General features: G+C 44.0%; 1 protein-coding gene across 1 annotated transcript; it reads right to left on the minus strand.

Moving 5' to 3' along the window:
* Window positions 1-1262: 1262 nt before the first annotated feature.
* On the minus strand, window positions 1263-17358 carry LOC104576294 (transmembrane protein 182-like). The gene is made up of 5 exons (XM_088538462.1): window positions 17194-17358; window positions 14740-14857; window positions 12484-12582; window positions 10219-10356; window positions 1263-1492 (listed from the first exon to the last, which is right to left on the minus strand). Exons 1-5 carry the CDS (start codon window positions 17344-17346, stop codon window positions 1263-1265), a joined length of 738 nt encoding a protein of 245 aa, XP_088394588.1. The 5' UTR covers window positions 17347-17358.
* Window positions 17359-22848: the final 5490 nt, after the last annotated feature.

The raw sequence follows: 22848 nt of genomic DNA on the forward strand, positions 1-22848 counted from the left end.
AGATATATGTTTAGCACAAACTATAACACTCATGAGTAAAGCATGTATTTTTAGTAAGTTTGATTTAAAATTTATGCAGATCACTTCAACAAGCAGGGGGCCAACAAACTACTTCAAAGCACTAACCTGCAAAAGATGGCAAGATCAGATCTTGTCATTTCTCAAATATTTTTACAAACCTCCACATATACCGTATAAATTACCTCACCTCCTTGTACCTAAGTAGTTTTGTATAGAATTAACATGCATTACTTTTCCAGTCTGTCAATGCACACCTGAGCAATTGCAGGAATAGTTAAATGGCAAACACAGCCTGTCTTTTTAGAACGCCTCTTCTTGTAGGTTAGAGAATACGATATGGTCCCATTCTGAGCTGGCTAATAGGTACTACCATAAAAAACTAAATAATAAAAAATTACTACTGTTCCCGTGCCCTTTCCTTCACCCATGACTGCATCAGGTTTTGGATTATGAGTCGCCAGAAATCCCACTCCTCAGGAAAGACAGAGAGCAGAGCAGAATGGTTCCTTAAAGAAGAGCTATTTAATAAAAAGTTAAGTCTCATGCCACAAAAATTGGTTTATTCATGTATTGAAAATTAGGCCCAGGTACATTTATATCTTCAGAGTCAGGGCTTTTAATGAAAAAAAAAAGTTTCTGATATTTCCCGACATGCCATTAAAATGGTTGTCCTTTGACGTCAATTAGAGCTAGTGGAAAAAAAAAATCATCCTTAATTGCTTTTCAGAACTAGACATTAGAGTGTACATCATCGCAGCCAGACTCAATTACCTTTTACAAGAAACAAGGATGCTGGGAACGGCATAAAATTCCAGGCCTCCTGAATATGCATGTGGCTGCGAGCAGTGGCCGGGTTGCTGCAGGGGAGCCCCTGCCTTGGGCTGCAGAGAAAACGGCCCCAAGAGCTGGTGCCTATGGCTGAAAAGCAGCATTTCCACCCCAGGCCTCTGCTCTGTCCCATCACAGGGACAGGCTAGCTACAAAACCCATAGACATGTCTGAATTCCTCCAAAATGTCAAGATTCTGAAGCTGGATTTTCAGCTCAGGGCTGGTTTCAAAGCATCAAGAGTCTGTGTGGTGAGTGCTCCAGCCTGACTCTTTTCAACAGTGAATCTAGTCATGCACCTAGGCTGCCACTTAAAGCTACAAAAAAAGAGCTAGTCCTCAAAGCTGGGGTGTATTTCACTACAAGGAGCATCACCGATTTTCTCAGAGGCTTTCTGGGCGTTGCAGCTCTCTCTTACTCCAGGGACTTCATAATGTCTCTGCCAACAAGATAGAAGAGCAGTCCAGACAGCAAAACCAAGGGCACCCCCGCGGCGGCAAACATGAAGGACCACCCGTAGTAGACGTGCATGGGCACATCGTCCAGGCACTTCTCACTTCTCTCCAGGAGAACGTACTTCTGAAGGTCGGCTGCAAACTCCTTCCACAGCACAAACAGCAACACGAGCAGCAGATACAAGAATCCTAGGAAGAGAGACAAAGGGCAGTTATGCTCGGAGTGTACCCAGCACATGAAATAGAGAAAGGAAACTTGAGACTAGACTGCAATGGATCTCCACCTATTCGTGCAGTTCCCTTGTATTAGAGCTTAATTATGCAATATTATTACTCATAAAGTTGCTCTTCGGATTCCCATGGAAATGAAACCCACTCTGCACGGGAGAAATCCACCACTAACATGATCTGCTTTGGATCCATCAGCACATGCAAGTGATGCCACGTGCTCTTGGCACCTTGATGTCACCTTCTGACTGCGCCTGCTTGGCCTCCCAGGCCCAGGGCGTTGCTGAGGGCAGGGAGGTGGTTACAGTTGGAGATGGTAATGATGAAATTACCAGAAACACAGCTCCTCTTCACTATATGGTGATGCATATTGCACTAATTCTGGATTCCCATTTTAGAGATGAGTTGTTCTGTCTTTTTTTTCCCCTAAGATAAGTTATAGAGGGAAACAAAAACTTTTGCCTTTACCAAGAAGAAAAATCGACTACTCCAAGTCCTGTCAGGTCCAATTTCCACCAGAAATGTGAAGATATGGGGATTGTTTTGCTGGCGGCAAACTTTATTTGGCACAGAAACTGCTCTGGGCTGGAGAGATGACCCAGCACCAAGCAGAATCCTCAGCAGACACTGGAGCGGCTGCTGCAGCCGCTTGCATTACTCTTCTTTAAAACCAGCTTTACAAACAACCATCAAAGCACATGGCAGTGAGACAAGAGGATCCTATTTCATGGAGAAATAAAACATAATAAAGTGAAACAGTCAGATAGCCATGATGTATTAATCTCAGATGAGCTATTTCATAATATAATGATAAACAGCTCAAATCATGTGACTAGAAAGTCTTTTTAAGGTACAACCTTGGCAAGTGATACTCTCTTTACCTCCCTTTCCACCCAGATGGCAGAACAGCAGAGGCCCCGCTCAGTTCCGAGCCGCAAGTTCAAGCTCAGGGGCTGCTTTAGGAAGGGGGAGGTCTCCGAGGTCTCGCAAGTTGCCTGTACCCAAATAGCAGATCTCTCCGGAGACTTCCCGGGCTCGTATTTCCATATTCAAACACGTAGAAGATTTCATGAGGCCAACTCTTACAAGATGGGTTCAGCTGCGTCTGAAAACCACATGGAGAGCACACACCTCCCTGACCTCCCGTTACCCAGGATGGATTTATGGAGGTATCTTAATAGGAAGCTTCTTTCTCCATAATTCAAAATGATGATGATAAGAGGATGCAGGTCTATCATCTCCCCTGTATGAAACAGGTGACAAAAACTAGTGTGGCCCCAGTATTATTTACTGTGTCACATTTAAGAATATATACAGCACATTAAAAACTCAACGTATATTTAAAACTAAATACTGATGATGTGATGACAGAGCTGAAAGTACCCCAGTAACATCTGATATAGCTACTCCCATTTAAATGTTATTTAACATATATATATATATATACTCACATACACATATATCTGCATAGATATATGAAAGAAACACATCACAGATAATATTTTTATACTAGTGAACAGTTCGAAATTAATTGACATGTTACCATATAGCTCTGCTGGGGTGTTATGGCTTCTGTTGCATTTAATTTCTCCCTTGCAGCTTTTTAATTTAAGGTAGCTGGTACTGTATTTAATTATTCTTTCTGGCAGCTTCTAAAGAGAAAAACTTGGCTTCTAAGCTAAGCAAAGAAAAACAGGAAAGTTTGGCAGTGCAATATCTGCTTAGCAATGGTGGTTCCTCAAAGGCAGGTCAGAGACAGCATGTCAAAGCTTAACCATGTTTTCGAAGCATATTAGCAAATCTGTTGTTAGAAATTGCTGCTTCATATCTTGTAGCCTAAAACAAGAATTTTATGGTTTCGAAATAGTCTTCAAGTAATCCTCACCATATGTTCTGCAAAGGTTGAAGCTCTGCAGCCTGAGCTGTCAAGTTTATTGAAGTGTCTCCTATACCCTAGGACATGACCTCGAATCTTAAGAATCCACAATTTGTGTAATCATACAAATATATTTTATATCCCAACACTCTGTTATTTCAAATCCTTCTTCCGAATATAGAAAAATCCTTATGTTTACTGAAAAGGCAGGCTAGCAGCTAAATACTAGCTGCTATAACACTCGCTCGTTCGTTAAGATTTTTGATACCACTTGAAATTAAGTGCACAAATAAATATTTTACACTTGATAGTTATATGCTGAAAATAGCAACTATAAGAAAATGATTGAATATTTAATAGTCACATGTTCTATACAGAATACAATATATTGATAAGAAGGCAATTAAGTCTTTATTACTGATGTAATTTAAAATTAAACTAATTAGATAGCAGCTGAACCTTGAAAAGTGCTCTTTTAAAGATCAATTTATATTTCATTAACTTATAATACCTACCATAATAGACAAATAAAAAAGTCATCTCTGAGGGACACAAGACATGAGTACAATACATTATTTTCTAGAGCTTTCTTGCATCTACTTTTCTTAGGAAAAAAAAAGGACCTTTTTTTTTTTTTTTTTTTTTTTGCATTTTTTTGTGAACTATTGAAGCCTGTTCTACATCCCTACAAGCTGTTTTTGTGGCAGCCCCTGCTTCCTGTGCATGTCTCTGCTGACCTTGCTCATGCTGGATGCCTCTGGTTCGCTCCCTTCAGATTCACTAGCCCTCCCGGCCCCTCTACTTACATCTTTCGGGGGAAGTTTCCCAAATCTAAGGGTACTACCTGAACCGGCATCGAGCTGGAAGACCTGACACTTGAGCTCCAACTATTCCACTGGCCGGGCTCTGTCCTGCACCAGCAGCTGATTTTTGCAGCTGCAAGAATTCCCATTTGTGCAGCCTCTGTCCCCCCATAAAGATCAGCTGAGATGGGCCAGTCCATAGGAAAAACCATGGGCCCAAGGAAAATCCCAGGCAAGCCAAAAACAATTTAGTCCCAGGACAACCGAGCTTGCCTACATCTCATTTATTTAGGAAATCAGATTAAAATCCACCTGCCCAGTTCCTAATTACAAAGGTGAAGGGACTTCAGGCAGCGGCTGCTGGCGCAGGAGCAGAGAGAAGGAAACCTGGGGGTATCAACGTGCTAATGAGCCGGGAAGCAGCCCCTTTGGCGTCCCCAGGAGGAGACCACCTCTCAATATTGACGGATTTATTATTAAACGGCTACTGGAGGTGACGGCCCAGCCACAACAATGAGGCTAAATTAAGCACGCGCTAACACGCTGTGAAAAATGAGAAAAATCCTGCCGAGTAAGTGAATTCTGCTCCAGAAAACCTACGGCTGAGGAAGAGGAGGCCCTGGGATTTACAGGCTCGCAACAAGGAGGAAAGACCTTAAAAAGGACAACTGAAATTTAGAAATAAAGATAGGAGTGCAGTAAGGAGAGGTGATTGAAAATGGGGGGGCAGCATGTTTCCAACAACAAATGCTTTCTTGGAGAAACAACAAATATTCATAAATGTGTCTAAAATTTGTTGTATTTTTAGGTATTAAAAATGATCTGTCTGCAGTGAGAATATGAGGATGTTTTGCTTCCCTATTTTCAAAGTAAGTATTTGGTCTTTTTATTTTCAAACAATATTTCATCTTGGATTTTTCATGAACTTCTGCTTTAAATAAGTCTCACTTTACTGCGTCCTTTGGGGGACTTCCTGTTTCAGTACTAGCTGAAAGACATGTTTTTTCTATTCCAGTCACAATTTGCTTTCTATATGCATAGATTTCTGCTCATCTTGGTCAGCAAATTGAAAAAAAAAAATCTGTACTTTTTGCACAGCTCTACTGAGAACCAAAACTGGTGCCAACACCCCTGCCCTGGGCGCTGGGGAGCACAGAGGCCCTGGGGACATTGTGTTCTTCAGGTGTTAACTGCAGAAATCAAACAGGAGCGAATAAGAATTGATCAGACGCAGAGACTTGACATTTACACAGCAACTAGAAGGCTGTAAAATGCTTTTGTAGCTGCAGGTGAAGAGAAGAGGAGGACTAGGTATCGTGCCAAGCAGAGGAACCGCTCCGGGGTCCAGCGGAGGAAGCCACGATGATAGTACACGGAGATGGTTCTGCTCCAGATGAGCCTTCTGCTAACAGCAGCATGGGGACAGGCTGGTGGATTAGAGATCACTTGGGCAGGTGGAAATTTCCTCCTGGGGAGGAGAGCGGTGGCGTCTCTGCTCTTGCGCGTCGGGTTTGGTAGATGCAAGTGATGGGTTTCACCAACAAGATGATCCCCGCGTCCCTCCCAACAGCCCTGTGGTTTCTGCTGACCACTAAATTAGCAAAGCGACCTCTTGCCTTCTCTCCCTTTCCCGTGTTGCCTTTATTCGTTAGGCTGGTATGGGAAAAATGAACTGTGAAACTCGGGCTTGATGCTGATGAGGTCAATGGCATCTTCTGAAGAGCGGCTAATAGCAAGAAAATTGAAGTGGGGCATTAAATCTTTCTCCTTCGCACATAACTGACACCATCCAGGGACTAACTGCAAGACAACTAAGCCCTGGTGCTCAGTCTTCCCTCTCTGAAGGAGAGTTGCACCTTAATTGTGAGTAAATTGAAGTCTGTCTTTTTCTTCCTCTCACTTATATCCCTGTGACACCTTTATAGCTGCTAATTGTAGGGATAGGTGAATGAACTCAATCTTTAACTCTTATTCTCAGAAAGCTACTGAACTTTCATACAATCAGCTAATTACAAGAAAAATGAACTTTGACCATTAGCAACTTGTTTACCTTTCTCACTAGTTACCTCGTAGAGATGTTGATAAGAAGATGAACACTGACCTTCAGCAGAAATGTTAGCTGTTGTGGTATGCAAAAAGCCTGAGAACTGCCAGACTGGAGAATTCATGACCAGAGAAGAGGAACCTGAGCATAAGGTTCAACAGTTTCCAGCCACAAGACTGCCAAAAAGATTTGATTTTTTTTTTCCTTAATGGTGCAATCAGCGCTGTTGCAGAGGGGACTGATGTACTCACTATTCTCACTGGTGCTTTGAAAACTCCCCGCGTGTTCATCATCTGTCTGCATGGTTTCTTCAGGGTATCTTCCTTACTCTTGTCCAAGTTGTCAGGTTGATCTCAGGTCACTTCTTCACTTAACGCTACTTTGCAGCTGATGCAAGGTTCCTGCAGCGACACTGCAAGCTCTATGATCACCCTAGGTCTGGAGGAAGGACATCCTGGCTTTCAAACTTGGTTGCCAAAATGCCCAAAGGAAACAAAAATGGAGGAGCACAAGTACAGCAAAGTGGGCTCATCTAAAGAACCGAGGCACTGTTTCCAGAAGAAACAGTGTTCACCCACCCTTCTTGGTTTCACTGCAATTATAATTAATCATATTGTCGTCTGCCTATTGAAACCAGCTAAAATTAGTCACCAGATAGTATCTTTCTTCCTATTTCGATCTCCAAAGTCAAGTCTGAGTTGTCAGATGGTGGAAAGACAAGCAAGGGACTCGTTATTTGCTCATGCATCTCGGTCACTTTTGAAAGCAGCTTGGCAAGGATAAAGGCTGGTTGGTGAGATAAATGTACCAGTGCAAGTGCAGTAAATGTCAGGCAGGATCCGGCTGCCTTTCCTGAGTCACCCAGCAGAGGAAACCAAGGAAGATGGCTTGGTTTTTTTTGGAAAGAGCTCTCAGAAATACCACCCACTAAGCGCTACATTTGTTACGGTAGCTGGCAGACGACCAGGTTTGTCCTTTTGAAAGTACAGTAAATAAAGGGCATCTTGGAAAGAAAATCCAAGGATTCCGACTGAGCCATAAAAACTTCATCCTAACACACTGAACTCCCCACTAAAATAGAAGGACACACTAAAATCCTTGAAATAATTTAGAGCTGGAAGCCCATCTCTCCTACCAGTGCTGTCCTCGAGGAAGCTGTGCTCATCAGCAGCTCCATACAGTAATACGTGTTTTGAAGGAAAATGCTCTGTTCTGCAAGCAAGAGCTGTTTCTGAGCTGTACAATTAGAAGAGCTGAACGTGAGTCTATGTGTGACTGTGATAGAGGAGTTGGAGCGAGCACCTCGCTGCTCTCAGTCAAACTAGATTAGCAATACGCACGCAAGGTCACCTTTCTGAAAGCAATCCAGCAGCATCTGGTTAACCACAAATGTGCTTGGGAGCATATTTACGCCAAGAATATCTTTCAAGCCTCTCAGTGGCTACTGCCTCATCGCTCTGCAATGATCAACCACGGCTCTCGTTTGGAGGTGGTTGGAGGCTGCAGAAAGGGGCTGGATCGTTTCCTCCGGCAGCATCCGCGGTCCCTCCTGCCCATCCCTCTCCTTCGCTCCCCGCCGGTAGCAAATGGGCAAAGGGGCTGTGCTGACTTGTGCCATCCCACAGGTCCCGTGGCTTCACCTGGATAGAGGGATGCGCGGGAAGCTAAGGACAAACCAGGGCTCTATTTTGGGGCACCTCAAGAGTCGGTGGCCGGAGCCTCGGGCAGTTTCAGTGCCCAATCTCGCCATCTAATTGCCAGACTACAGCCCTGCTCCATGAAGTGCCAACCTTTTCACCCTTCCTGAAGATCATTTTTGCAAAGAGGTTAATTAACACTGGCCCACGGGCCATGATTAGAAGAGAATCTGCACTTTCTGCTGCATCATCACTCCACGTTCTGCCATGCAAAAGGGAGGAGCAGCTGGGGACTGAAGCCCTGTTAAACCTGTTGTTCCCACTGCTTGGGACAACTATGCAAAATATTTTTAGAAGGGGTAGAAAGAAAAAAACACGGGGTGATGAACACCCAATATTAGCAGAAAGTCTAAGTGGACTTTGCTGAAAACGCTGGAATACTATTGTGTTCTTTAGCTTTAATTTAGACAAAAATACAGCAGTAAGTTTCTTCCAACTGAATTTACTGCTCCTAATGGTAGTTAATAACAACGACTGCTGCTCCAATTGAAGCTGTGTTAATACAAACTCTGTTTCAACAGTGGCATCTTTGTCTAATGCCAAGAGCTTTATGTGCTGCTCTCTTGAAAAGTGTCAAACTTGATGTCCCAACCTTTTAATCAAAAACTGCAAAAACAATGAAAAAAATGAACACAGTATTTCAACATTACTCTATTTTCTTTTCTGTGTGATGTTTTACTTCCAATTTTCTTTAAAATCTAGCCAGTGTCAGAATGGGAGAACTCTCATTTTTTTCCCATTTTGGCAGAAGATTTAGTGGTTTGAAGTAGTGCATTAATTGGGGTAACCACAGGGTGTCAAATCTAAGCGAATTCAAGTATGGCCCCAACCTCACAGCAAGAGATGACTTTAAATCACATGAATGTCAAGCTGCCAGTGCCACTCACTAGAGGCACTGAGTACCTAATATGGCTTTTGTAGAAGACTTCTTGCCTTCCCAAATGGAATTCATACGTGTAACACCAGGAATATTTACCTTTAGAAAAATTAAGCTCAAGCAAGTGATTAATAAACTATATATGAGAGAGATAAGCAGGTATCCAAAGGCTTGCTAGCCATTATTTCAATAACGAAAGACCTGGAGGCAAATGGGAAATTGGACAAAATGCAAAGTGAATTAGCAGAGGCAGGTAGGAGCACATTGATTTAGTGTCTTCTAGATTTTTTAGACAAATAGATAGATGTCATCTAGCTTCATCTGAACAAGCAGCACAGCTGGTGTCACATGGCTAATTATTAGTACATCTGGAGGAGACAGGGATTAGAAAAGCAGCTGTAAAACGGGCAGGGAGCTAAATAATGGGAAACTAGCAAAAGGTAATAACATAAGGGCATGATGAGTTTGGAGGCAGTTTAAAAGGAGTGCTTCCAGGGTCGTTTATCAGACCTCGTTTGTTAAATATTTTCCTGAATGTTTTCAGTGGAAAAACTGGACGCATACTAAAAGCCGAAACTGGGAGCAAAGGAACTGGCTCTTGTTTCATTCCTGCCGTGATTGAGGAAGCAGGACCTGGTGCAGGGTCCCTAATTAACTGTAATGGCTTCAGAGAAAGGCCTGACTTCATAATGAAGGTCTCCGTTTGGCATGGCTCATCTGAGCTTCAACCTCTGCCTGTTTAGACTGCTATAAAGATGTTTTTCCCAGTTTGAATCACAGTTATAAATCAATTTACAGTTAAGCCAGTTACCCATTCTCTTTCTGAGAAAAGGAAAGAACCCAACTTATAGAAAATGGTGATAATTTAGTGGAATAACTGGCAATGTTAATGGAGATAATGACTGCTTGTCATTTTTTAATTCATTTTCCTGCTTTGATACTGCTTTGTCTTTGCAGATGAGATTAAATATGTCCTCCAGTTTTAAATCATTGGGACGTCCTTCCACTGAGTTTCCAGCTCTATTCAGATGCTAGGAAGAAACACAGGAGAGGCCCAAACATGAAGGCTGCTTGCAGGAGTGGGATGCAGCTCGCTAATGCCAGGGATGCTGTGGCCATGGACATACAGAGCTCTGCACCTCGGGGTGCTGAGGAGGCCCTCAGCTTGGCAGCAGCAAAGGAGAAAGCCTATTTGCCAGCCCCAGACCCTACAGCTACGGAATTGCTAAGGCTTAGTGCAGCATAGCAGCTTATTTCTGTCCAGGAAAGGGGAGGAAATCGTTTATTTAAGGTCGGTGCTTCTCCTTGGAGCTTTCTCCAGGAGCGCCGCCTCATCCGTGCGCCTCCCTCCGCGTCCCGGCCGCCCGATTCCCGGCGCTCGGCAGCTTACCGGCGGCGAGGAGGAATCCGCCCCCGGCCTTGTAGAAGCGGGGGCTGCCGAAGGGCACCCCGCACACGAGCAGGAACCCCCCGACCAGGCTGGCGGCCACGGCCAGGGTGATGAACGCCGTCCAGAAGCCTCGGTACACTGCGCGGGCGAGAGGAGCGCGGTCAGCGGGGAGGAGAGGCGCCCGCGGCGCCGCACCGGCCGTCGGAGCGCGCCACGGCACCGGCACACGCGCAATAACCTCGCTGCGATGGACACTGCGATTAGGAGGCCAGAACCAGCTCTGGGGGTTGCGTGTCAAGCCCCATATAATGGGTCTGGACCCAGTGCAAGAGGTTGAAAGGGTCGGTGAGGGAACCATGTCACCAGCGAGACATGCGAGAGTGAAGGATGGGACGGGATCCACTCCTTCCCATCTCCGAGTTGCCTTCTCTTCTCATCCCTACCCTAAAGCTTGGCCAAAGGCAATGATCTTCAAGGGAAAATGCTCTGGCATCCTGCTCCCAATTCCCCTGACATCTCCAGTCCTCCTGGCCTGTCCCCTCTTGCTCTGCCTGCTGCTTTTCAGAAGGAAAAGTCGCAAGGACTGGAGCTGAGCATGAGCAAACAAGTCATTCTGACTCACACTTGGAAGAAATACGATAGAGGGAAAATACATTTTGCTCATTTCAAACCATTTTGTCAGAAGAGCCACTTAGAGAAAGGTAAGTATCTTCAGCTCTCCAAAACCACAGAATTCATTTTCATGTTTAACCTCGCATCACCCGTTCCTCTTGGGGAGCCTGAGAGGTTGCAGAGCAGCCAGAACCGACGCTGCAAGAGGAGACTGGAGGGCCCCTCTTCTTGCATCGCTTTGGTGATAATTTACGTGCGAGTATGGAGTGGTTTAAAGGAAGCGAGCGAGGCGCACGGGGCCGGTGGGTGCTCCGTGGCTTGGGAATGCTGCTCCCGCCTCTCCGGCCCGGCTCCCGCCTCTCCGGCCGGTGGCAGAGGGATGGCTGAGAGGCTGCACTCGGGGCTCGTGGCAGGGCTGACAGACGGGGACAGATGGCTCAAAAGGCCCTTCATTTAGTATGGAAAAATTAGTGTGTTTATTAGCAAGATCATTCAGAAATTAGACATCACGAGTCTCCCACACGTGAAAAAAATCGCCACGCTTAACCTGGATGTTTGTTATACAAAGCCTGGAATGGGCTATTCTTTTAACCATTGACAAGTTTCTTGTATCCATTTTATATTGCAGCATGTTCCCCGAGGCAGGAATCTCACACAGCAGAGCAAAAGAAATAGCTACTCTACCTCAAATGCTCCCACTGACAAATATATTTTTTTAATTAATTCCTCATAAAAAAAATAAAAATAAAAAGGTACTGCTAAAGGCTAAGGAAAAGGTCAAGATGTTTGTTTGTGCAGCATGCCAGCCCCAGATCCCCAGAGGCAACGCAGAGTGATGCACACTATTTAAAGAAATCAATTCATTTCAAAAAAGATCATTGAATTAATTCTAGCTGCTGCCACCAATTTAGCAAATTAAAATTCCTAACAGCAGCTGATTCATTAAAGAACTCTGAAAATATGGAGAAACATAAATAAAAAGGGAACCGGTTGAAAGGAAAGCTCTCCAACCGTGTTGTATTTGGTGCATTAAGAAATGAGTCTCTCATTTAAGTGGATCTTCTAAGAACTTGGCGTTCAACTGATTTTGCAATGATTTTTTTATCTCGCCTTGTAACAAATCTGCACCAGGGCTCTCCCAGGTGCAAGCCCAGCCCAGGAGCAGTATTTTATTCCCTCACCTCTCTGCTTGGCCAGGTCCAGGCTCTGGCTTTGGTCACGGAGCAGAAGCCCTTTGCCTTGGTGAGAGAGATGGATTTAGTGCTGTCCCTCACCATTGGGAGTAGCTGCTGGGGCAGCTTTGATTGCACTTTCCTCTTCTTCCCCAAAATAAAGGGTGGTGAGGAGCTGTGCTCCCCTAGGAGACACATATGGAGTTTCACCATTGTATGGGATTTATGAAATCCTCCTTTCTGTCTGGTTTCGTTGTGGTTGCAGACCCAACTGCTCCCCTTGCCCTGGCTGTGGCCAATGGAAGTAGCTGGTGTACAGCCCACAAGTGCCATTAAATTAGGGGACTAAACGGTGTCTGGCAAACTCTTACACAGAGTGCAGAAAGGCAAATACGTTCTTCTTCTTCCCCACACATTTGCAATGAAAGAAACACTGACATGCACTGATTTTTTTTGGAAAAGGAGGTGGTGGAGAACCTACCTGCAGTTGTATCATATGAAGGATGTGGAATAGGTCCAAGAGTAATGGGCAGAGGAAACAGGTAGCCATGCATGCAGAACTTGGGATGGGCTTGGCTGGCTGAAAAAGAACAAAACCAAAAAAGTTTGCTTTATTTTATGCAAAATTCTACTATTCAGGTAACAAATGTGCTATTCTGCAAAACCTGCGAAGCAGCCACTGAAGTCAGCAGACTGGAGATGCAAGTACAAGGTGAGTAAATTGTGGTTAGAAAGAAAAGTAATGAGAGGGGAGATAAAACAGGATGTGAGAATGCCATCCATAAGGACCCTACCTCCATCAGCTGAGTCTGAGGCAGATCATGAAACGTGGTGGTTTCAAACTCAAATTAGTGCATATATTCCCATTGCTGTTTTCCTCTAGAAAATTGTCATGCTCCCTGAAACAGGCTAAGATATTTGGGTACTGGAACAACCTACTTTCTGAGACCTCTGGTTTGTGAGAAAGGGTAGCACAATTAGACTGCAAGTGCCCCATCAATATTAATACCACTGAGGCTTATCATGATTAACGGTAATAGAATGAATGTTAAATGAATTAATTAATGATTGGCCACTTATTTAAATATGTTCTCCAGCTCAAAGGAACACTTTATAATAGGTGGACATTAGTTCATGCTAAATTGACTATGGAATACCTATTGAATTAATTATTACATCCATGAGAGCAGCAAATTAATTTCCCATGATCAATCCTATTATAATAAATACCTAAAGAAGTAATACAAATTTGCCTGTTATCAAAAAGAGTCATTTTACTTCAGGTGACATGATATTATATAATGTATTTCCATATAATGTAATTAGATGGTAAATTCTGTCTCTTGAGCCTTTCTTCTTTTTTTTTTTTTGCTACAAAAAAAAATCTGTATGAAAAAACTCAATTTCTCTACTGAACAGTGGCAGGAACTGTTCCTAAAAGATTTTATACCGGGAACAGAGGTCAGGGAGTGAGGGACACAAAAGTCATCTGAAATTTTAATCACCATGGAGTGAGTTTATGGTGGGGACCTGCCTTATTTCCCTACAGATCCCCTGTGCAATCAGGCTCCTCGCGGCCCCATGCGCATCTTTTAGATGACCAAAGCAGCCCGGGCGCAGTGAAGCCCAGTGCAGGGGTAGACCTGGCCTCCCGCAGACCTACTTTAAGACCTAGTAAGATTTTTGCTTTCCTCCTTGGTGCTTCCCCAAGGTTGCAGCATCCAGGGAGTCGCTGTCCTCTAATAACTCCCCGTGCGTTCAGCCAGGCCGGTCGGCTGCCGGCGGAGGCTGGGCCAGGCGCTGTTTGCTGCGGGGCGCCTTCGTTCGGCTGCTCTTTTCAGTGCGAGCACCCGATCCACTGGGCCAAGACCTGCACTTCATTGCACATGGGCTGCCAGTCAGCACCAACTGGTGTCTCAGAGTGAATTTCACCTTTTCTTTCGATTTCTGAAGATGCGAATGTGCTTCCAAAAAAAAAAAAAAAAAAAAAAAAGAGATTTTCTTGCATCAACCTCCTATTTGGTCACAGTGAAAGCACTGCACATGCGATTTCAGTGACCTTGAAAAACAAAACAGGCGGGATTTTTTTCTTTAAAAAAACAAACAAACAAACAAAAAAACACCCTCAAGCGCCTAAAGACATGAACACATTTGGGTATGATTCTCTATAGAGAAAGTTCTGAGCACCCCAAGGTGATTGCATCCATGCACATTCAGCTTTATCCTTCTTGAAATCAGGGAGAGATAGCAGCACGCAATACCCTGCTGGCTGAAAACACTAATAAAAAAGCAAAATTAAGGACAAAAAAAGCTATAGGCTCAAATATAGCAGTCGTTCAGCTGAACTCAAACATGCAGAGATTATAAGGGAGAGTTGTCCTTGGGGGTCGAAGTCATCATCCCATGACACTTTGTAGGTGATATTTTAACAAGCAGTGAATGATTCCTACATGACTGACCCCGGAACAAAATCCAACTAAAAAATAAGAAAAGACGCACAAAAAGAGTGATTCATGTTTGCTTTTGATGGCAGATGACAATAGTTAAAAACAAAAGGAATAGACAACTTCTCCTCTACGGAAGCCCTTGTTTGGCCGCTTGCTATTCTGATTATGACTGAACTCTAAAAATACAACGGGGGGAATCAGAGGCTCTGAACGGCAGTGCTGACATGAACCTATGGCAGCAACGTACCCAGGGGTGTTAACAGCAACACCGACCAGCCGGCGATACTCACTGTACCAGAAGCTCCAGATGGTCCCTACGTCGCCTTCACCAAAGAACCAGCACCGCCAGAAGAAGCCCTCATGATGGAAAGTGAGGATCTCCTTTCTGACCTCGGTCAGTATTTCGGCCTACGGAAGAATAAAGAACAGGTTGATTGGGGGGTGATCGCTGCACTTGCAGAAAAATTCCTTGGCAACAGCCCTCTGGTTGCATTATTTGCTGGAGGAACTTGTTGTTTGGGTTGGTTTGTGCGGAGCTGGGGGATGCAGAGATAGCTGCTTCACTGGGTTTCCTGCCTCATCAAAATTACACGCCAGAGCAACGTTTTACCCTCTAGAACTGACCCAAGCAACAAGACTCATGTTCTTCCTACTACTTATACTCTGCAGGAGCCATGTGTGGTCCCAGAGGACAACCCAGCTTTAAAATTCTTGCTGGGCCTCTTCTAAACATCTGCCCAAAGTTTTTCTCCTTTCTGTCCAGCTGCCTAACCCCGCAGAAGCTGTACAGAGTTTATGTGAGGCAGAAATTACTCTCTGTATTTAGCAGTCTTCTCATGAACCAGGCTAAGACCATTGACAAATAGTCCTTTTCTGGTGCACCTGCTTCAACCCACAGACCAGACCTGCAAAAGCAAATTTTAGGTCTTTCCAGAAGGGAGGATATTGCAGTATAAATCCTGGATTAGTTACCAAAAACTGATTGTCACAATTTGATAAAGAAGGCATAACTGTCAAAAAATCAGGGGAGAATAGAGAAACCCATTACAGGATTAGACCCCACAGCAGAGAAGTGAAGAAAACAGCTGGATCTCAATGGGGAGGTATTGGATGATAATTCCCTTGCCTTGAAGTCTTCAGGCCCCAAGTTACGGCAGCTTCTGGAGCTCTGACCTGACTCTCCTTTTACTTGCAGAACAAAATCCAAACGATGACGACTGTGCGTCATCGGATGATGTCCGCTGACAGGGTCACTGCGGCATGTTTAACCACTGTTTGGCAGAAATCCAAGATCCTCATTGTCTGTTAGGGATAGACTTTGCCAGATTAAGGAAAGTTGGAGAAGGTAAAAGCACAGTCTGCTGTACAGAACCACCAACAGCTGTTCAAGCGTTTGCAACAGAAATGAAATATCTCTGAGGAAAGAATAAAAGCTGTACCTATTCCGGCCTGCCACTTTTGAAGTCACTCTATCTCAGCAAGAAGCAAACTAACGCTGTGCCAAGAGCACATGTGAGCAGCCTGAGATGTTTGTTTTGTGCAGTGCAACATCTCTAGTCACTTCAAAAGACAGCAGCGCAAACAAAAATGTGCAACGGTCAATGTCATCGTTTCCTAAGGGCACAAGAACTGCTCCGTGCACTGCGCTCTGCCCCACCAGCCTTTCATTGCACTGCTTCACATAGCAAGGACCACGTCTTCTGCTAGGCGGTCATTCCATTGTACTTATTTTCAGTAGAAAAAAACAATCTAGAAACATGATTCAAGCAAACAGTGCCCTACATTTCATTATGAGATTCTGGAACTACAGAGAATGTTTCATGCTGGCATCCCAACGTTACCAAACGTGGCACAGCACACCAGGAAAAAAAATCAAACCAAACTTGATTGAACTTGGAAATGACAAAAAAGGCTGGATAGAACAAGGAGTTTCTGTCATTTTTTAATTGAAACCACACATTTGTTGGCACAAAAGTATTTTTGAGGAGCAGGAGGTTCAGGGAACTGATCTGGTTGTTATTTCATTGAACAGTTAGACAGTAGCAAGTTCAGCTAAAATGAAGCTTTTTAAAAGGCTCTATAAGTAAGCAATATTAAAAGTAACTATAGGAAACATAACAAAACTGTCTTGAAACTTGCATTTCCTGCTAGCTGAAATCCTATATTAAACTTAATTTTAGAATATATAGACCTTTTCATGTTAGATGGAAACGAATTCTTGTCTGCTCTCTTTTATGCATTTGATGTTCACTTTTGTTTTCTGTCTGTGCTGCAGTCATATCACTTGAGATTTAACTGATTGCCAAGTTCTGCACTTTAAAATATGATCTATTTTTAAATGAAGAAACTACAGAGGGAAAAATAGTTTAATGGCAAATATCAGGAGATATCTTTTGTTTTTAGAGGCAAATGCTGTCAACAAGTAAAGCTATTACATTTTTGTTTTTCATTCCCTAACATTAATATCTGTCAGAACACAGAAGTGCTGATTTTAATGGTTGCTAGAGATTGCCTCAGTCGAATGCTAGATGCTACGAAAACACTGGTTCTGATTACAAAGTTAGCTCAGGCTGAGCTTCTACATTAGTGGGTCACATTCAATAAGCACAAATATTATCACAGATTCAAAACTGCCAGCACCCAAATTTAAAGTAGTCGTGTTGGCCCTAAGCATTTTTATAGCAAACTGTTCAAATAAGCTAACTCTTTCCCTTCCAAAAGTAACGCAGGGTTTCACTTTTTACCTCCCCAGGCTGAAGGGTATCATTTTCGTGCTCAAAGACTCCACATGTCTCTGTCGCTAGAAGCCAATAATCTGTCCCGAAAGCGATGAGGAAGAGCAGGACGCCCGCGCCGCCGAGGAGCCCCGCGACGAAGGCGGGAACCCCGGCCCGCATGGCAGAGCAGGTAGGCAGGAAACCGACCCGCGGAAAAGAAGAAAAACACCCCAGTATCCAGGGTCGCTGGAAGAGAGGGGGGAAGAGAAGGGCTATTTTGGGACCCAGATAAGAATCTTTTCATGACTGGTGTGAGTTTCACGAGGCGCTGGGAAAAGGACTAATAAAAGCAGATGACCTGGCATAACCAAACAGCTGTGGCATTAAGGGAACATGACAAATAGCTATTGAGGCCGAGCAGGAAGGTTTCCAAATAGACACATGGCTGCTCGTTTTAAAAGAGCAGTGCAGAGAGGGTTTAGCCCTGGCCTGCTAGGCAGCTTCTATAGGTCACACATATTTATTATGCAGAGCTGGCCAGGAAACCAGGTAGTTTTTAAAGCCCTCTGCACGTGGGAGATTAGCGTTGAGGCTGCACTCTGCATGAGCAGATCCAAATCTGAAGATTTTTACCGTTACAAGGAGGCCAGTTTCTACAGGTTGTTCTGGAAGATAATTTAAGTCATACCCTCATATCTGCAGCTTAGAAGCAGCACTCTCTGAATTGCTTCTTTCCTTCTGTTCCCTTCTCCTCTAAAACAAAATGCTAGTTCAGACTTCACAGAAACCCAAGAAGTAACATTAAAATGTTGGTAACTCTGTCTCCTAAAATCTTGGTGCTTTCAGAGGTGATACAATCATCTCATGCAAATACATTTAAATCAGATGGGTCTACATCTAGCTGTGTAAGGAGCATTTAAATGAGGTATATGTACCAAGATATCTAGAGAGTCTTGCTATGCAGTTGAAGAAAGGTAAACTCTTCTCCACTTTCCTGCAACAAACTAGTGTAAGATATAGCATTCATACCCCTCCCACCACCTAAGCATGCCTTGGAAGAAGTGTCTCACTGGGAAGGAGAAGATTCCTCCATGGAATTTCATTGCCATTTGGATCCTAATGTTTTTTGTCTTTTGCTGAAGCATCTGCTGTAGATCACTGCCAGAAAGAGGATGCCAGGGTAGGAAAATTATAATTTCTGTGTGGCAAAAACTATATTCCTGTGACATGCCAAGAGTCTGGGGGAGAAAATTGAAATCACAGTGAAAATTCAAATTACGATTTTTCTAACTTTAGCCTAAGTCATGAACTACTGTAAATGGAGAATAGATTAAGAAGTTGACTTCCTTATTCTATAGGATTGTGCGTTACCAATTTAATTTCTGAATCAGTATAATAGTTAAAGTTAACTGTGAGCATATGGATATAGCAGAGAAACTATGCATTACTTAGGGAAACCAGAGAGAGGAGAGTAAAATTTTGCCTACACTTTTAGCCAACTGTTGAGGCATATGGACTGATGAATACACTTGCTTGGTGTTCTATGAACACAATAGACTTTCAGTTAGAATAATTGATTGTATCATCTGCATTGTTCTTGCTTAAATATTGCAGGCTGAGATAGCTTTTAAATAATACATTAGGTCTCTCTTCCTCATAGTCACATCGGATGAGCTGCTATTTGTTTAATCTGACAGCCCAAGCATGCGAGGCATTTGATAGATTCCAGAAGAGAGGTCCCTGCCCAGGAGAGCCCCTGCGTGGATAGATGGAGAGAGAAAGCGTGGGTCAGGTTACAGAATTACCATAACACATCGTCTAGGATAAACCACAATCTGCAGAACCCCCTCGCTAACGCTCACAGGTCAGTGGTGGAGCAGGGCTGCGCTGAGCAGGAGATGATGTGCTAGGAGGTCGGGAGGAATTGCTGCATCTGCAGTGGTGGAGCAGGAGAGCAGGTCTGAGCTGCAGGCTAGAGCCAGCAGATCAGCTCAAAGATTAGATTGATATCCCGATGGGTCTCAAAAGGGTAAAATATCTTGTGACGTTAATATAGTGGAATTAAAGCCCCTGAGACTAAACATATTGGTCTTGACAGGTAAGCCTTTTGACACAGGAGGAGTGGATGTGCATCTAGTGGGAGAACTACAGTACACAAGCCACTGACAGGGAAGGCAGAGCCATATATCATGTCTGGGCCCTGCTTAACTGTCCCTTTCCTTTAAAGCAAAATGTTTAGTCAACTGAGGGAGAGGGGAAATCCTTCTGACATGATACCTCCTCCCTCTTAGACCCTTCACATTCATAGAGGAAAAGAGAGCAGCTACACACCTCACGAGCTTGCTCAGCAATGCTGCTTGGAAAAATAGCTGTTCTTAGCCCTCTAAGCCTGAACAAATAAAAATGCAGCGGCCCTCCTGGAGCACTCGTTTCTTGGATGTCAATTAAATAACCCCAGAATGACAGACTAGCTGACAGGGACCTCTGGAGATCATCTAGTCCAACCCCTGCCTCTGCTCGAGCAGCCTCAGCTAGAGCAGGTTGTTCAGGACTGTGTCCCACCAAATTCTGAATATCTCTAAGGATGGAGTTCACAAACTCTCTGGGCAACTGGTTCCAATGTTGGCCCAATATTTTGCATAATCTGAATAACCTAATTCACCCTGCCATGACAAAGCAATGCCTTGTCTGGCCAGCTTCTCACTTTTAAAGGTTTACAAGGGCTTCTCAGCAGTTCTGTGTTTACATAACCCAAATAGAACCTTTGCTAGATACCAACCATCTCCCAGCTGATCCCTGGGCAGTGCTTCATGTCCAGTCTTCTCATATAGTTTTAACTAAAATAACGTCCATCTTGTAATCATTTGTTTACTTTGCAGACAATTCCTACAAGGAGATGATATAATGAATTTAAAATGGTTAATTAAATACAAAGTACAGTATATGCATCATTTAATTAATCTTCAATACATGTAATTTGAATAGTTTTCCATTTAACTAACATGTAATACTGGCCAAACCTGACTTACTTAAGTGACAAGCAACATCAGTTACCTTCTACTCTTGTGATCTTTGCCTCAAAGCTGAGCACAACGGACTGGGAAGCTTTGGTGACGCTTTAAGAAGCTCAGTGAAGACAAGGTTCCGTACACCAGAAGTGAGCACTTTTTTGCAAATTGCACTGTAATTGCATAAAATTAAAATGCAGAGTGGGCACTTGTGGTTTTTTTTTAAAGGATTAAGGCATACTTCCACATTTATGGGAATGCTTTTTATGCAGCTGTGTTCGGCACTGCCACAGTTATGCTAATGCATATTTGCAAGTTAGCGCTGTTTGCCATTTGGAAGATGTCCTTCGTGATTCTCAGTCCCCTTGGCAGAAAAGCCCTGCGTGGCTGCGGCAGGGCATTGCTGGTGCCCAGCCTTGGCTCCTCGCACAGCCAAACGTTTTCCAAATTCTTAGGCTGCAGAATAGGAATTGAGTCTGCAAGGTTGAAACATCTCTCCGTTCAACAAGCTCTCCCTTCTCCGTGGCACTCCCCCATGCACGTGTTCCTCACCGCTGGGATGTGACGGATTCCGGGACGTGCCGGGCAATAAAGCCGCCGGCAGCAGGGGCAGCTGCGGCTGCGACGTGGCCGTGGGGCGCGCGGCTGCTGCGGAGCGCGGCGGGAGCTGCTGCTGCATGCGAGGGGCTACGGTCTGCCCTCCCCTCGCCGCCAGCAAACCAGCCCCGTGGGTCTCTGCTGCTCACTCCTATGCAAAATGCAACATAGTGGAAGCTGAGCTTTGTTCTTGCGCTGCTTGAGGACTTTTTTGGAAGAGACTGACCCCCCCTTGTGTGAAAACAGAGCAGAACGTGGAGGCTCCTTACGCTGACAGGCGCTGGGTGCCACCGAACAGGGCAGTATCCACTGACCGGGGGCAGGATGGGCAAGGAGCACCAGGACACGAGCAGCTTCTGTGGCACCACGTTTCCTGTGTGCACCCACATCCCCTAAATATCCACTCTTATCACAGGGTATTTATCTGCTGCACTGAGAGCTGTAGCTATCACTTGGAGACCCCATGAGACCCACGTGGCCAGGGAGCCCCCCGGCTCCTGCTTTCCTATTTCGGAGGTGCCCGGGTTTCCCCCACGCCTGAGCTGGCTCCTTTCGCCAAAGGGTTTCGTGGGGCTCCAAGGCTGCTGGTTATAGATGTGGCTTCCTCCTTGCTTTGCTTTTTAAGGCAAATTGCCTTCATCGTATGCAAATCCTATTTGCATGTACGTAGCTATGATGTCTTCCTTTAAAGGGATTTCCTACTATTGGTGAGCAGAAAAAAAAAGATACAATTCCAATTCTTGTAATAGGAATGGGGTTTTTTTTTTTTCCTCTATAACTAAAATGCTAATAGAAAAAAATGGCTCCTTTACTCTTCAGAAAAACAAACAAACAAACCAATTGGTATTAATTATAAGGTTCAGGCGTATTCTGGTTTTGAAGGGTGAGCTAGTTTTGTGTTTTCCCTTTGTGCAAGTAGACTGTTCATATAGATTTTACACAATGCAACAGACAGCCTTGTTAGCAGACAGCACACACGTATATTAGAAGAAGGAAAAGAAGAAACAGCAAGAAAACAGCCAATAAATCATTCCGCCCCCCCCACTCTTTCCACTGCAATTAGAAAGGACCGGGGATTTTCTGATGAAATAATCAGAAACTGTAAGTTTGCAAAAACAAATCACTGTCCAGGAAGGCTGGGACTGAGTGAGAGTATCTGGAAAAAGTTTTGAAAAAGGGGTTGCTTAATTTTGAATGCTTCATTTCAACCCTTTCAAATAAAACTTTTCCTTTTAGGGGGTCAAAATGCCTTTGTATATGGAGCAAAGAGATGAACAAAAGATCTAAATTGAAATAAAACATTTAACTGATTTTTATTTTCAGAAGACTCATCCACATTGTTTTACCTGATTGTTTCTTGGATTGATTTACAACACTGCCTTTTCATTCTAATTCTTTTAGGGAAAGTGCAAGTGTAATTGTGAGGAAAAGGATTCCAGGTAAAGAGACGGATGCAGCTTTGTGAGGACATCGAAGCTCATATTAAAGTTCAGCCTCCACAGTGCCTTGAACAGAGCTATCCTGCATGCTCACAGCCAGAGATATACGTGCCCGGAGCCCCTCGGGGAAACGCTGTAGAAAGTGCTAGGGGATCAGATTGCAACCTGGGGCCCATATTAATAAATGTCCAGCACTTGTTGCGGGGAGGCCCATTAGGAAAGCAAAGTGGGGCCATAAAGAGGGCCAACTGTCTGCCCAGAGTGAGCTCCACTCAGGTGTAACCCTTGCTGTGTTTACAACACGTGGTAAAGTGGACAGGAAACAGAAATAAGAGCAATTTATTATTAAAAAAACAGTAAAAGATAAACCCTGGCCTAACTGAGATCAAGATCTGTGGCTGATTTAACATAACCAGGATTTCACTTGCAAGCTACTAGCATCACTAAGAGCTCAGCAAGCCAGATTTTATTTTTCCAGTGAAGATACGTCCTTTGATTTTTGGATGCAAAAAAAATTATTTGATAGCCAACTAACTGCAAGTCTAGAGCAACATGGTAATGATACTTGATGCATTTGCTCCCGTTTCTGCAGATGCTCTGGCCTGGACACATCCCACCCCCAAGCACACACACATCCA

Source organism: Tinamus guttatus, unplaced genomic scaffold, assembly GCF_059628265.1.
Source record: "Tinamus guttatus ecotype Peru unplaced genomic scaffold, ASM5962826v1 Tinamus_guttatus_pri_ptg001087l, whole genome shotgun sequence".
Classification (NCBI taxonomy): domain Eukaryota; kingdom Metazoa; phylum Chordata; class Aves; order Tinamiformes; family Tinamidae; genus Tinamus; species Tinamus guttatus.

Excerpts from the sequence above, each read along its gene's own strand:
- LOC104576294 (XM_088538462.1), bottom strand. The coding sequence starts at position 17,346 with ATGCGGGCCGGGGTTCCCGCCTTCGTCGCGGGGCTCCTCGGCGGCGCG. Across the intron at positions 14,858-17,193 it reads ATACCCTTCAGCCTGGGGAG|GCCGAAATACTGACCGAGGT; the intron begins GTAAAAAGTGAA and ends ATTCTTCCGTAG. Across the intron at positions 10,357-12,483 it reads TTCATATGATACAACTGCAG|TGTACCGAGGCTTCTGGACG; the intron begins GTAGGTTCTCCA and ends TCGCCCGCGCAG.